This window comes from Perognathus longimembris, chromosome 2, assembly GCF_023159225.1.
Source record: "Perognathus longimembris pacificus isolate PPM17 chromosome 2, ASM2315922v1, whole genome shotgun sequence".
Taxonomy (NCBI): Eukaryota; Metazoa; Chordata; class Mammalia; order Rodentia; family Heteromyidae; genus Perognathus; species Perognathus longimembris.
In genome coordinates, this window is record NC_063162.1 from 92,946,024 (window position 1) to 92,963,055 (window position 17,032).

Here is a 17,032-nt window from a genome sequence, read left to right on the forward strand (position 1 = left end):
CTCGTGTATCCGAGGCAGGCACTCTTGCCACTAGGCTATATCCCCAGCCCCTTTCTCTGGCTTCTTATCCCCATGGTTGAGCATGTCCTTAAAAAGCTGGGTCTTCAATAAGTGTAACTCACTATCATTTCCGGTTAGGCTATACTGTAAATTTCATATCGACGATGTAACAATACTCTGTATTGTGCTATATAAAAATATTATAGAGTAACAATACTCTATAAGTGCTATATAAAAATATCCTCAAAGGCAATAGTTTTTGTCTTAAAATTTATCAAAAGAGACTGGTAAAGGAATGCATAACTCAGCAAAGGGTACTTTCATATTTCCACCCTGACAAATACTAGATTTGAGGGATCATTGTTAACACTATTCGGTATAAGTCATCAATTTATGTATCCAATGGTTCAATCAAAATACCAAATTTTTAATTTGTTGATACTAAAATTAATGACACATGGTTAGAAACTTAAAAGTCATAACTGATGGAATTTAAGATTGATAACTACTCACTGAATATTATCTTCACAATAAACTATATATTTCAAAATTAAACTATGTGTGAAAAACAGATGGCAGCAAACAATCACCAGCATTCAAATTTTTACTTTTAAAAATCAAGGACAAATAAATATATTGAGTCATTAAATTTTAATTAATTTTAATTCAGGTGTTCTCAGAATGAATCACCATTCATCCTTCAGGTGAAGCACAATTTTGGATAATCCATTTGCCCCAAATAAACTCCCTACTTGTGTTGTAAGGTTACTACTTTCTGACCTTCTCGGTGGTGGTATCCTCCGTCCACAAGCACTCCTCTTGACAGGAAGAGCAACAAGAAGAACTGTGTTGCCTTTCATTGCTTTTCGATTCTTGGGTGTTTTCCGAGTATGCCCAATGTTTGATTTCAACTTCACAACATCAGTATATACTAGTATTTATTCTGAAAGGCAAATGTATGTTTCAAGTAGCAGATACTAACAACTTTCAACACGATTCCTAGGCATAATTCGAAGTTCTGAACCATGTTTTAGAAAAACAATTCCAGCTGTCTGTGCAGGATTTATTCCTTTTCAATCATTGGTAATAATTGCACTTGTGGCTGCAGGAACTTTTACATTCTTCTGCTGCAAACTTTAACACTGCTGTGAAAGGTGTACTTTCAGGAAACTGAGTACTTTGTAAGGCAGCTGCGGCTCTGATGTCAGCGTGATTTTAAACGAAACCTTTGACATGGTGGATTGGGCATGGACACACTCCCTGTGCCAAGTTCACCTGGCAGCCCACTTCCTCTGAAGATGGAAGATACACTTTTTTTTTTGCCAGTCCTGGGCCTTGGACTCAGGGCCTGAGCACTGTCCCTGGCTTCCTTTTGCTCAAGGCTAGCACTCTGCCACTTGAGCCACAGCACCACTTCTGGCCGTTTCCTGTATATGTGGTGCTGGGGAATTGAACCCAGGGCCTCATGTATATGAGGCAAGCTCTCTTGCCACTAGGCCATATCCCCAGCCCCCGGAAGATACACTTTTGAGCTGGTCCTGATACTGGGACTTGAACCTGGGCAGGCCTTACATTTGTGTGGCTTAGTTTCCTCAGCTGCTACTTTACTACTTAAACCACATCTCTAGCTTGTTTTTTGTTGGTTATTGTAAAGATGAAGTCTTATAAGTCATTTCTGCATAATGTGTGGGATAGTGAGAAGGGACGGATTACAAAACAAGATTAGTTGGATTATATGGGCATTGAATGTATGTAGTCAGAGTATAAGAAACTAAAAACTTGGTAGACTTTCTTCTGCTTAAAGATATTCATGGTGTACTTGCAAAGTAGTTCTAATTTTCCTTGTCCTTATTTCCTTTATTCTTGTTTAATAGCTTATAGAAAATTACTACCAGTAGCTCCTGTAGGTGATTTCCTGATTTTTTTTCCTTCATAAAACAAAACTTGAATGCTCTTGAGGCAATGAGTTTATTACCTTTGAGGTTTTTATCATTACACTAAACTGGAAAGGAGTGATAACCCTTTGTAAAATGGGCATATGTTTTCATACCTTAGCTTCCATTAAGAAAGTTTGCCACTGAAAAAAATATATCACCCTTGTGCTGTTTTCCCCTCAGAATGAATAGAATTTTTTTTCTGTCTTAGAAAAATCAAAGATATGAATATATTGGGGTATATACATGGATATATGCATAATATATGAACAGATTTGTATTTCTTGTTTTAACTCCAAAACTGCCTTAAGACATTTTAAAAGAAGCTTCAGAACTGCTTAAGGTTTGGAAATATTGTCCTTTTCATTTTCCCTATACAATTCATAAATCTATTGTGGTACATGTCAGATTTATGTTATTTTGCATATATATTTTATTTTAAAATTTCTTTTGTCCTTGGTTATGTTGTTTAGTGAAGCTTTGAATTTTGTATTCTCTTTTTCATCTGAGTGATGGGATTATAGGAATATGGCACACTTGATGTATATTTTAACTTTAAAAAGAAAACATACTAGCAAGAGTTGTATGATTTCTATTTGCATCAGTAAGGCCCAATAAATACTGGCCTAATTTACTATAGGACCACTAGGAAATCTGTAAAGTACTTTGTTTGGAGGACAATAGTTTTTATCAAACACATTTTCTTACCCACAAAGTAGGGTATTAAAACTCATTACTTAGTGCCATGTTCTTATTCAAATAGACATGTATATGTTGTATCACTATTATACTTAAACATGAGAAAAATTTAATCACAGATGAGTTCACTGAGTTGTAAACACATACCTTATTTATTGGCATTTATTTTCCTACAGTTGAAGTTACCTGATTAGTGCAAGTATTTTTGTTGTGTTTTATTTTCTTTTGGTACTGGTCCTTGAACTCAGGGCCTTGAGGTTGCTCAGTTTGCTTGCTCTTGGTTTGTACTCTACCATTTGAGTCATGTCTCCAACTGGTTAATTTGTGTGTTTGTATGTGTGTGCACAAGTGCACCCTGCTGGCCCTGGGGCTTGAACTCAGGATCTTTGTGCTATATCCCCTCAGTATTTTTGCTCAAGACTAGCTAGCCACTTAAGCCACACTTTTACTTCCAGCCATTTGTTGGTTAATTAGATATATGAGTCTCACAGACTTTCCTGCTCTGGCTAGCTTCAAATGTCATTCCTCAAACCTCAGTCTTTTGAGTAGCTAGGATCATAGCTGTGGGCCACTGGTGGCTGTGCATGGTTAATTTTTTAAAACTATTTTGTGCTGATTAATTGGGAGATGGAGTCTCTTGCAGTTTTCTGAACAGCTTCAGACTTTGACCTTCCCTATCTCAGTCTTTGAGTAGCTAGTACTGCAGGCATGATAGTCTTTTCTTTCCTTTGTGTGTATGCATGTGTGTGCTGGTCCTAGGTCTTGAACTCAGTGCCTGGGTGATGTCCCTGATATTTCTTGCTTAAGGCTGCTGCTCTGTCATTTGAGCTATACTTCCACTTCCAGGTTTCTGCTCGTTAACTGAAGATAAGAATCTCTTGGGCTTTCTTGGCAGGGTTGGCTTTGAACCTCAATCCTCAGATTACAGCCTTGTGTGTACAGGCTGAGTACAGCCACCAGTGCCTGGATCCTCCAGGATTATTTTTAAGCAAATTACATTTTTTTGTTAGTCTTGGGGGCTTGAACTCAGGGCCTGAGCACTGTCCCTGGCTTCTTTTTGCTCAAGGCTAGCATTCTACCACTTGAACCACAGCGCCACTTCCGGCTTTTTCTGTTTATGTGGTGCTGAGGAATCGAACCCAGGGCTTCATGCATGCTAGGCAAGCACTCTACTGCTAAGCCACATTCCCAGCCTGCAAATTACATTTTAAATGACTTCATAGAACATTTTTTTTAAATTTAAGGACCATTTTTGTTAAAATGAACTACAATACTAATACCAGCTAACAAATACTGGACTATTTAATACCATTATCCAGACAGTGGTTAGAATTACCAAATTCCTTTTTTTTCCTGAATAATTATTTATTTATTGTCAAAGTGATGTACAGAGGGCTTACAGTTTCATACGTAAGGCAGTGGGTACATTTCTTATACAATTTGTTACCTCCTCCCTCATTTCCCCCCTCCCCCCTCTCTAATTCCCTTTCCCTCCATGAATTGTTCAGTTGGTTTACACAAATGGTTTTGTAAGTATTGCTTTTTATCTTTTGCCTCTCAATTTTGATATTCCCTTTCCCTACCCTAGTTCTAATACCAATGTGTACAGTATCCAGGGTACTCAGATGAGATACAGTGATAGTGTGGGTACAACCACAGGAAGGGGATACAAGAAGATCATCAATAAAAGAAAGTTATGGTTTCACATGGCATGTTGAAAATAATTACAACAGTGTTATAACACTCATTTCCATAACATGGAGTTCATTTCACTTAGCATCATCTTATATGTTCATAAGGTCATAGCTATTGGCCTCTTGTGATCCTCTGCTGTGACTAGCCTAAACCAGTGCTAATTATTCCCTATGAGGGAGACCATGGAGTCCATGTTTCTTTGGGTCTGGCTCACTTCACTTAGTATAATTTTTTCCAAGTCCTTCCATTAAATAATAAATGTGTTGGTTATTTAGCATTCTTTAAAAGAGATCAATGAGACTTTTAAACAGTATCTTAAAATTTTCTTTATGTTTATTAACAGATAGTGTACAAAGGGTTTTTTCCTGGGATATTTTCATATATGCATGTGATCAAATCCACTGTTACTCTCTGTTACTGTCTTGAGTTTTTTTTTTTTCCTTCCCTTTTGAGCAAATTTTAGTGGATTGCATTTTATCAGTATCTTTGTGCTCCCCTGTAATTAAGTTTGTGAATTTTCCAACCCATTTTTCAGTTCTTGTTACTGGATGCTAGGATTCTAAGACCATATAGGAGTATAAGACCTTTTATTACTAATAATCACAAAAGTAATAATCACAAAAGTGAAGGAGTCTCACATACATGTTTTAAAAAACACACATATTAAATTCAGTGTTAGAACTGTATAAAGTTGAAAAAGAGATGGTTTTGTTACTAACAAACAGAAGATACGTAAGGTATGTGTATATGTATACATACATGTGTATATACATATGTATATATGTGTGCATATGTGTAATTATGTTATATATGTGTGTACATATACACATGTATGTGTACACATACACACACACGTTATTGTGGTCACCCCAGTAGGGAAGGAGAAGCTCTTTAGCTTTCTGGAGGTAATCACGTTTGCCATCTGGCTAGTTGGGTAGTTTGTAGGCAGAGGTAGTTGAAAAAGCTTTCACTTCCTGTTAGCTCAACAGTAAGTTGAAAGCTTGTGCCATGTCAGTCATCTTTAACCATCCTCACAAAGGATATACTAGATATCTTAAGGATTAAATGAGGATCTTAATGAGAACATGGAAAGAGAGGTTTGGGGCCAGTTAGTTTGGTTAACTGAGCCCTAGAACCAAATCTCAACATTCTGTTGAAATCTACTTACTGTATGAAAAAATGTGGAGGAAACTCAGACTATGCTTGTAATAAGGCCACTCTTAGGGCTATTTGGTTGTTGAACCTTTTATGACTTCTGTGACTCAAGTTGCCATTGAAGTCATAGCAACTTTCAGATACTTGGCCTTGTTTGGCTGCCCTCAGCCATATACAATACTTAGGAATCTCATGTTAATTTATTTCTGAGAGTAATTAACTTACTGTAGGGAAATTCATATAAAAGTCCAAAGTACTTTTATGATACTTCTGACAATCTTCCTCTAGCTGATCTAAAACAACTGGTTTTTACATGAGCCAGGATAATCTAGACTTGGCTCTAAAATCAAATTTGCTCTTCAGTTATGAGCAGAGTTTCTTAAGTGATCTACTGTAGCTAGAAAGGTGATTTCATCTGAGAATTTTGGGTCATAAAGAGGTTTAATAATTTTGTAGAAGTTATATAGGAAGTGACAAACTGGAATCTGTAACTCATACTATTTTAATGCTTTTCCTAGGATCAAATGAGATTATTGTCAGTATGCCTTGATAGACATAAAATATAAAGGTAAATCATTTCCATTTACCTTGTATTATCAGGAGACATATTTGTTTCTTTACATTGCCATTTCAACATTCCAACATAGTTAGACATAGTATTCTGAGTGTGTTTATGGGCATGGTAATAAATTGACACCCTTTGAGATGGAAATTCTTTGCACTTATTTAGATACAGAATTAATTGATTTCCTAATAAAAGGCATGTGCTTTATGTTCAAATCAGGGATTTATTATGGTAGGTTTTGGACTAGTTTCTTAGGAGTCACTTTAACTGATTAATACTTAGATGAAGCCAGTTGCCTTGCTCACATTTATATAATCTTAGCTACGGAGGAACCTGAGATCTACAATTGAGGTTTGAAGTCAATGCAGGCAGACAAATCCCAAAGACTTTTACCTTCATTAAACGCCAGAAAGCTGCAACTGGAGATGTGTCTCAGGAGGTGGAGCACCAGCCTTGAGCAGGAAAAAACCCTACCTAGTAATGGCTTGAGGCCTTGAATTCAAGCCCTAGTATTGGAAGATACAAACAAAAATACTTAGATGAAAGCAAATACTCATATAAGATTTTTCTTAAAATCTTAATTTTAACTTCTGGTTGACAGATTTCAGGATTTATATAAGGAATCGGGATTTGCTCAGGGTTACATAACACTCAGTAGCTGTATGACCTTTATAAATCTTTTAAATGTCCCTGTGCCTTAGTTTCAGTATTGTTAAAGTCAATATAATAGTGGTGACTAAGTTAAAATTGACCACTGGACCATGGATTCATTTGCGATTCATAACAAGCACATGATGTAGGAGAGGGAATGTGACTACATTACTAAAACATTTGGTGGAATTTGAACTTGAGTAATGTAGCTCCATCATTTTTGAGCATTTATGTACTACTGTCTTTTCCACTACTTTGTAAGTTGTTCATAGCAGCAAGTGAGATAGCATATAGAATGCTTGATACAATTTTGGTTTTCAGATATTGGAATTATGAATAAGCATTCATAAATGTAGAAATTAGTTTAGGATGGGAAGGAAGGAATGAGTGAAAGAGGGAACAGATGCTAATTTCTTTTTTTTTTTTTTCCGCCAGTCCTGGGGCTTGAACTCAGGGCCTGAGCACTGTCCCTGGCTTCTTGCTCAAGGCTAGCACTCTGCCAACTTGAGCCACAGAGCCACTTCTGGCCTTTTCTATATATGTGATGCTGCTGAGGAATCAAACCTAGGGCTTCATGTATATGAGGCAAGCACTCTTGCCACTAGGCCATTTTCCCAGCCCAGAGCAGATGTTAATATACAAAAGGAAAGTAATGTACATGTCATCTGAGGTAGATGAAGTGATTTTATTGTTAAAGTTCATACACTTCATAAGCTATGTAGAATAGAATGATAATTTTCATCATGGTTAAAGTTGAAATGTGTACTGTGAAACATAAGTAGTAACTTAAACCCAATAAAAATAATTTAGGGAGGCTTATAAATACACAGCTAACTTTGTTTAGATAGTTTTGGCAGCTTGTTAGAAATGAATCACAGGCCTTGCTCCAGATACACTGAATGAAAATGCACATTTTAAGACTATGTGCTGCCAGGCACTGGTGGCGCATATATTTAATCCTAGTACACAAGAAGCTGAGATCTGAGGATTGCAGTTGAAAGCTAGCTTGAAATTCCAGGCAGGAAATGTCCATCAGACTCTTACCTTATAAATAACCAGCAAAAAGCTGGAAGCAGGGTCTGGAAATATGGCCAAGTGGTAAAGTGCTTTCCTTGCATACATGAAGCCCTGGGTTCGATTCCTCAGCAGCACACATATATAGGAAAAACCCAGAAGTGGCCCTGTGGCTCAAGTGGTAGAGTGCTAGTCTTGAGCAAAATGAAGCCAGGGGCAGTGCTCAGGCCCTGAGTTCAAGCCCCAGGACTGGCAAAAAAAAAAAAAAGGAAAGCAGGAAGTGAAGTTGTGGCTCAAGTGGTAGAATGCCAGCCTTGAGTGAAATAGCCAAGAGACAACACCTGGGCCCTGAGTTCAAGCCCCAGTATGGGAACCCAAAACAAAACAAAACAAAAAACCCCAAACTATGCACTTATCTTCTTCTCCGCGCCCCCCCCCACTTCTCCCCCACCCCCCCCACTTGAGCCACAGCACCACTTTGGCTTTTTCTGTTTATGTGGTACTGAGGAATCTAACCCAGGGCTTCATGCATGCTAGGCACTCTACCACTAAGCCATATTCCCAGCCCCAAGAAATTATCTTGTAAGTATTGCAGAACAGGATCTTGAAGGTTTCTTAGATTATATAAGCAGCATGAGTATTTCGGTGTTGCTTTTTTTTAATTTAGCAAAGAAAATGGTAATATATTAAAGTTTTTTTTAAAATAGCTGTATAGATTTCTTTGTTTTCTTTCTTTTCTTGCGTTCATTGTAGGTTATATGTTTAGGTAATAACTGAATTTGTGAAAGATTTTTGACATGGTGCATAGTGTAAGCTTAGCTCAATTTCATCAGCATTATTATTTTAGGAAATAATTAGAACTCAGAAATGTTAAGTGATGTGTTTAATAGCATGGAACTCTTTTTTGACACTCCACAATTCTGATATTTCAATGACACAGATTAACAGTAGAACAAATGAACAGAGTGTTTGTTTGACTTGCTCAGTATGACATGTGCAATTTTTTTAGTCTCTAATTTGAAAGGTTCTCCAGGGCTGGATTATATTATACCTTAGTGGTAGAGCACTTTTCTAGTATATATGAGGTTTTGAGTTTACTACTATTGGATCCTCATCATCACAACAAACAAAAACAAGATGGAAAAACAACAAAAATTTCCTCTCATAAATTTATTAAGTGTTATCTTGGGTTTTGAAAAAATGTGATAGTAATTTCTGATTATTGCTAAATCATTAGCACTGGTAAAGTGTAGATATTCATGGATTTTATTTGAGTGAACTGGAGATGTGTATGTGTGTGTGCGTGTGCGCACGGGAGCATGTGAGTGTGTGTGTGTGCGCATGGGAGCATGTGAGTGTGTGTCGGATTTGCTGTCCTTTTCAAATGATACAAGACCTGTAAGACTCTAGGAAAATAATTTTATAGATAATCTGACCTCTCCTTAATTACTTTATTAATTTTTCCATACCAACTATTTTTTATTATGTTTCTTGAAAAAATCTTTAATTGTGAATTGTATAATTCAAATGTTTGAGCACATAAATATTTTTTATTACAGTTAAAACCAATCACTTATAAATAAAAACAACTTGAGAAACCACTGATGGTTATCCTTCAATTTCATACTTTTTATCCTTAGACATAAACACTTCTTTGGTTTTAATTTAAAAAGCTGTGAATATATTCGCAAGCAATAAGTTGTTTAGCTTTGAAAAATAGATTAGCTGATATAAATCTGTGTACAGAAAGGGTAATAGTGCTAATATTAGATCAAGGCTCATTGGAAAAGATAGGTTGATTAAATTATCTGGGTCATGTGTGCTTTCAGCTCTTTGTGGAGTTTACAAGTACTCTTTTCTTGAAGTCTTAGTGGATAAAGTTTTGGTGTGGTTATTGAGAAAAGTCATTCGTTTCCAGTAGTTGAGTCTTTGGTAATACTGTAGCATGGATCCAGTATTCTATGTTCAGCAGAAATGTTATTGGAGGGATTGTGCTGCTCTGCTTTGTTCTAAATCACTGTGTCCTACTTTCAGCTCTGAAAAGGAAGTCATAGGAGACCACTTCTGTAGGTAAAATAGTATTCCCAACTGATTGAGGTAGCAGAACATGAAAGCCTAGCATTCTGTGCTCTGGTTAAAATGTAACTGGTCAGGATGAGGAAAAAAGATTAAAAAAAAATAGCACCTAACAACAGTCATGTCATGCTGTAGTGGAAAAAGTAAAAGACAAGAAGACTTCAGTGAAAGACACAGAAGAAGATATGAATAAAGACTTGTTATTCTAAATAAATCCTTTCTAAATAATTTATTAGGATTTCTGATAATGTATCATATTTTGATTCAGAGCTGCTTAAAGTAGTCAGTCCACAGTTGACTTTTTCTCCAGGATACTTTTCCCCATTTCATACAACTATGCGTTTCCTTGCTTGTGGATGTGGGAGGGTATACTTATGTTTCTTTCCTTGTGGAAGATGGACTTATGAAGGGTATTCTCTGTTCCTTGTTTTTTCCTCAGAACCTGGAATTGTGCTTTAGCACATAGGACATAGTCTATGACTGGTGAATAATGAATGAATGGATAAAACTCTCTTTTCTTTCATAAGCACAGCAGTTACTGTCTGTTTCAGAGTATTTTGGTCATTAATTTTTTTGGATTAGCATCTTATAATGCTTTCTCTTATTTTCTTTTAGTTCAGTGTCAAATTGTTTCATTCCTGTAAGACATTCTTCTCTGTACTACTTACTTAATGGTGGAAGTGGGACAAATACTTTCTTTGTGTACCTCATAGGGCAGGGCACATGGATGCAGAAGTTTGCTGAACTGAATACATTCACTTATTCATAATGACTGAAAATTCCTAAACTTGAGTGTGTCCTTAACAAAAGAAGTATTTTTACTAGATAAAACAGGGCAGTTTTATATAAATTTGAAAAAGTTGGGAGACTTTTTGAAAATACTTTGCTTTTGATCTTAGGGTAATTTTGGAAATTGGAAGTTGAAACTTTTGCTATTAAAATTTTACAAGTTTTTGAACAGCATTTGAACAGAGTATTACAAAACTACACACTTTTTACTTTGAAATTTAATTTTTAGAAAATGTCTCTATGCTGTAGTTTGTGAGACTTAATTTTAAAATTAAATTTTCTAAATAACTATAACCTATTTAACCTTTTGCACGATGTGTTTGCAAATTAAATATGCAGATATTCTATGAAAATGTTGCTACATTTCTCATTCTAGTTTAGTAATGTATGTAACTACTTAGTAATGTATGTAACTTCCCTGCTGTACCTTTCTTTGCCTTACCACTAGAGTTTACTTTAGCGATTGATGATGTTCTGTGAACTTCTATGTATTTTTGTTTTCAAGAGTACAATATTTTAATACTTACTGAAAATTATCATAAATGTTTAAAATGAAAAATTTTAAATTATATAATAGTTTTGTTGGTTTGTTTCTAATTCATCTGGCGAATCGCTTATTTTATTTTTGTTTTATTGCAGACCAATCTATCCATATTGGGATGGGGAAGCCTTGGCATTGTCCTTTTTCTGATAACTTTTGGACCCTTTGTAATATTTTATTTGGCATTTTATATCCTCTGCTTTGTGGGTGGGTAAGTACACTGAATAATTTTACAGTCATGTAATTTACATTGTTGAGAAAAAATAACTGAAAACTAGGGGTATGATTTATTTCTGAGTGGTGTTTTGACGCATCAAATATAGGTGGCTATCTTCAAAATTAAATTTCAGTTTTTGAGTATTTTTTTATAATATGAAACATTTTAAGATTTAAAAATTCATTTTGACATTCTTTTAATGGTGAAAATTCATTCTTTATGATAACATGAGACGTTACACCAACTTTTGCATTGTAGAAGATAATGTTTTATCGATTAGATTTCAAATAATGTTAATTATTGCCTCTAATGAATGTTGTGTCTTTGGTCTGGATAAGGAAGAACATGATTTTGGGGTTTCCTCTTCATAGTTTTTATATTTGGTGTACAGAATTTATATTTTCCCTTAAGTAAATAAACTTTCCTTAGGAGGTTTTTGCCATACCCTACAGCTTCCTATGAAGAACATTTGTCATTAGACCTGAATTGTAAGAAAATATATGGGCAACTGAAATACTTGTTTAGACATTCTGTCTATGGTAGGTAGCTTAGCTGTTAAGAGTATTGTGTTTTTGTTTTGTTTTGTTTTGTTTTTTGGCCAGTCCTAGGGCTTGGTCTCAGGGCCTGAGCACTGTCCCTGGCTTCTTTTTGCTCAAGGTTAGCACTCTGCCACTTGAGCCACTGTGCCATTTCTGGCCATTTTCTGTATTTGTGGTACTGGGGAATTGAACCCAGAGCTTTCATGTATACGGGGCAAGCACTCTTGCCACTAGGCCACATCCCCAGCCCCAGTATTGTGTTTTTAATATGTAATCTATTCTTAAGTAATTAGTTGAGGAATGTACACTTAGATCTTAAAAAAAAATATTTGAGGCCGCCAAATGTTGAGCTGAATTGTTTGAGCCTGTAGGTTTAAAGGATTTAGCTGAAACAAACACAGCATATATAAACATTAACAGACACTGTATAAGGAGACTGAAGGAAAGAGTAGCTTCTGAATACATTTGTTAACTTCTTTCAGGATATGGATTTGAAAGTCCTGTGTTCATTCAGTAATTTGAGTGAACTTAACACTAATTCTGTACTATGAATATACTATTGAATGAAAAGTCATTCTAAAAAAAATAGCATTTTGTGTTAGATTCAGTATTTTCATAATACTTGTCGAAATCTGATACTTTGTTTCGAAATAATTAAGCTTATTTCAGCCTTAGGAGTCAAATAACCTGCTGTTCAGAGTATCTGCAACCAGGTGGGCTTCACAGTACACTCCTCACTTATACATTAAGGGCACCACCTTTCCTGCCCAGAGTCTAGGCTTATTTCACTGCAAAGATGTTCTTCAGGAGATAATATTATCAAAGGGAGAGGTTTATTCCCATTTCACTAATTGAATTGGTCCCTGTTAAGAGTGAAAAAATTTAAATCCATTAGGATTTTAAACTCCTAATATTTTGTCAGGGAAATAGATTTCAGCATTAGAGTTGAAGGTGAGTAATTGGAAGGTGGAGGGAGAAGAATCATTTCTCTTAAACTCTGTATAACATTTGAAATACAGAGGATAATCAGCCTGTTCGTTTTTTTTGGCCAGTCCTGGGCCTTGGACTCAGGGCCTGTCCCTGGCTTCTTCCCGCTCAAGGCTAGCACTCTGCCACTTGAGCGACAGCGCCGCTTCTGCCCGTTTTCTGTATATGTGGTGCTGGGGAATCGAACCTAGGGCCTTGTGTATCCGAGGCAGGCACTCTTGCCACTAGGCTATATCCCCAGCCCCGAGCCTGTTCGTTTTAATCTCATGTATAGTACACTTTATTGATACCTTTTCTGGATTTATTAATTTGTCAGTGAATAACAAAAAACTCTTGGGTTCTTAACAACATTTTGTAAAATTTTAGATTTAGCTTTTGGTTATTGAAATTTGTGGTATGGGTACTAAAAAGTGTTTAGATAATCTTGAGTCATATTATACAATGCGATATTCTAAGTTCATGTGAAGTCATAAATTTAAATGTAGACCATGTGATCTCAGTGAAAGTCACTAACAAGATGAAGCTATTTCTGTTTCTATTAGAAGACCTCTGAAATTCATTGCAGGAGGATTAAGCGTTTATAGAGTACTCAATTATGGTCAACGATGACCATAATTTACTGAGTCAAACCTTTTTTACTTGGCTCTAATGAAGAATGATTGCCCTTTAATGTAATTTAGTGCAGTTTAATGCACTACGAGCTAGATAAAACAAAGATAAGCTTTTTAAAATCAAATGATGACATATTTTATAGATTTAGAATCATTTCGTAGTTTGGGTGTATTTTCAGATTGTTGTCGTTTCCCCTTTCCCCTTGGTGGGGTATTGAATTAAGGGCCTTGTGCTTGATAACTGCTCTACCACTTGAGCCGTATTCTAAATCTTCACTGAGTAAATTATTGAACTTTTTATTGTCTTTCTTAAAATGTCAAATTTGAAAGGAATTATCCGTTGACTACTTTTTTTTAATTTGGTGAAAAATGTTTAGTTCTGCTGTTTAGCCATGTAAAATGTACACTTTTTTTATAGCAAAAGCTAATATTTTATTTTTGAATATTAAAAGTATCTGTCAATATCCTATTACACTTATTTCATAGCATTCTGTTCTATTTGGGGGATTGTATATTCATTTGTCGCATCTAGTTTTCTTAAACCTCACCGCAGGAGCTATTAATTAGATTCTTTGTAATCTCAGACTATTCTTTAGCTTTCCTTTTTTATTGTATCATAGACAGTAGTTAATATATTTTTCATTATGTTTATTTAGTGTATTTAGGAACATAAGACTGATTAGTGTAAATTATCAATTATGTTTGTAAGTATACTTAATATTCAATTTTATATATCATAAAATGAAATATAAGACCAATGTGAATCTTACTAGTATCAGATATGACATAGTTTAAATTTTCTTGTAATTCTCAATAATAGATCTGACAGATTGTTTTAAGTTTACTGATAATTTTGCATAATAATAAAATGTGTGACACAGATTGTTTTTAAGTTTACCTATAATTCTGTGTTAGACCTCTTAAAAGAATTAGGGCTGGAGGTATGGCTCAATTAGGAGAGCACCAGATGTGAGCTATAAGAGCTCAGTGACACTGTGTGGCCCCATTTTTAAAACCCAGGTGCCAATACACAGACACCAAAAATAAAAATAAAAACACCAAAATTGGTATAAACTTGTACTTGAAGATTAATAGAATGGCAGGTAGTAACAAAAAGTAGTTGAGGATGACCATATTTATTTAGTTTTTCACTGTTTCCTAGTTACTCCTGTTTTAGAACCATTGTAAAATTACTGTGAAATCATTACAAGATTATAAGTCCATATTCGTTGGTGTATTTCTAAGGGTTTGGCTATTGACAAAAAATAAAATGAGAAATAGCAATAAGGCTTAGTATTTATTATGTCTAAGACAGTGCTTATTTTATCTAGTTCCTTTGTTTTAAAACTGATATTTTGAGATAAATTTACATTTTGAATTATAATTCTAGTCTTGTTTGAAAACAAATCACAAATTAGATCATTGCTTATTCTGTGGCCAATAATGACAAATTGTGTTAACATTAATACTTCACCTTACATACTTAACAGAACTGTAGAATTAGGTCCTTTAGCAATATTTTTCTTCATTTTTATTTTTTCAATATGTCTACTTATGTAATAAGGACCAGTTTTTTGAAAATTTAAAAAGTTGTGCTACTTTATGAAATAAGCATTTTTATTAAAACTTTGCAAGGCATTATAATTATAAAATATTTATATTTGTTTTAAACTTGAGAATATAACAACATCTATTTCTAGTTTACCAAATTTCCAAAGGGAGTTTTTAATGAAAAAGTTGAAAGATCTGAAACTTACATTTCACAGTAGAGAGTTTTGTATCTATAATTACTCTTTTTTTCCCCCCCATCTAGGGGCTTAGTGGTTACTCTTCTGTTTGGAAAAACAAATTCAGAAAAATACCTAGAGCAGTGTGAACATTCATTTCTTCCTCCTACATCAACTGGGGTTCCTAAGGTAAATAGTGTGAGGGAATGGCAAACCTCAAAGTTCGTTTCTCTGCAGTGACTATCAATGTGATCATTGGTTATGACTTGACAGATTATCATAGTCATTAATGCTTGCTGGAAATTTATGAGTGATTATTTAATTATAATTAGAAAAACATTTTGAGGGAGCTGAGAATAGAGGAATGGAAATATGGTGGAGGATGTAAATATATTCAGATTTACTTTTATGTGCTGCATACATCTATGGAAGTATCACAGTGAAACTCTAATACTACAAATATACGAAAATTCAAAAAATTAATTTGTAAACATTCTCATTGTTAGATGGTAACACAAATTTGAGGAAATATAGCTTAATTTGGATGTTTTCTTAATGTTTTAACATAGTTATACTTATATCCTATATTATTTTATATTACTGAAATTAAGTAATTTTACTCCTACTGACTTGCATATGGATAATGTCTTTGCAGACTTACTTTCTCTTAGCATTGTTTATTATTATGAATACATATCATTTGTACAGATTAATCAGTTTCACTGTGACATGTGCATGTATCTTGCTTTGATACCATATATACCCTCCCTTCTGATTTCTTACTTCCCTTCTCTCATCTTCCTTTTCCTCTGCCCTAATAGTTGCTCTTCTACTTTCTGGATTTGTTTTGTTTTATTTTTCTACAGGAGAGTAACATATAGCATGATTCATGTTTTCCTCAGTTGAATTTATGATGTCTTTCAGTTCCATCCATTTGCCAGCAAATGACTTAAGTTCATTCTTTTTTATGGTTGATTAAGACTTCATTTTTTATACGTATGATATTTTTAAAATTCATTTTTTTCTGGCTAATATCTATGTTGATTTCATATCTTGGCTATTGTGAATACTGATGCAATAAACTGACTTCATTTCCCTCAGATTAATACCTATGAGTGGGGTAATTGGATTTAGTACTTGTAACTTCTTTGTAATTTGAAACTTAAAAAAACAAGCTTTTCTGTAAAAGTTTCATCAATATATATTCCTTGAGTTTGTTAGGAAGTCTTTATGAGGAAATAGACCTTTGCTTTTTTTGAAACATTTCATTCTCATGAAGTTTATCCTTTTACGATCTGAATAATAAATCATAATGCTAACTAGTTATATCTTTATAAATTATTTTAATAGTATTACAAAATACTTTTCACTTGCTATTTCAGAAATATGACTCATATTTTATGAAAAAACTTAGTGGTACTTTATATATACGTAAGATCTAAGAAATGCATGGCTAGGTGACTTTGTCATTGTCAAGCATCATAGAGTGCATATTTCTCATACTTGGGATGGTATGCTCTATTATACTAAAGAGTAAATGGTCTAGCCTATTGCTGTTAGGCAGCAAACCTAGATAGTATGTCACTGTAGTCAACACTAAACACTTAGGCTATACTAAAGTTGTAAAAAATGTACATATTTATTCAACTTTTAGGTAACTGTAACTTTTTTCTATATATTTATTTTTAAAAATTAAATTAATAAATTATTTTTGTGCCAGTACTGGGGCTTGAACTCATGGTCTCAGGTTCTTGCTTGGCTTATTTCACTTGAGGCTTGCACTCTACCACTTGAGCCACAGGTCCAGTTCCAGCTTTGCTGGTTAATTGGAG

At 34.6% G+C, this 17,032-nt stretch overlaps 1 protein-coding gene and 1 pseudogene across 5 annotated transcripts in view; one reads left to right on the forward strand and one right to left on the reverse strand.

Annotated features, from left to right (window-relative positions):
* Snx13 (sorting nexin 13) overlaps nt 1-17,032 on the forward strand; it is a 119,154-nt gene that overhangs the window by 23,706 nt on the left and 78,416 nt on the right. For 2 of the 5 annotated variants that reach the window (XM_048339734.1, XM_048339735.1), the window contains exons 2-3: nt 11,218-11,330; nt 15,287-15,389. In XM_048339734.1, coding sequence (XP_048195691.1) covers nt 11,218-11,330; nt 15,287-15,389 — 216 coding nt within the window. Of the gene's footprint in view, nt 1-11,217; nt 11,331-15,286; nt 15,390-17,032 lie in introns of those variants that run through there. The other 3 variants (XM_048339737.1, XM_048339739.1, XM_048339738.1) reach the window with 3 other exon arrangements.
* Nucleotides 933-1,235, reverse strand: LOC125346848 (annotated as a pseudogene).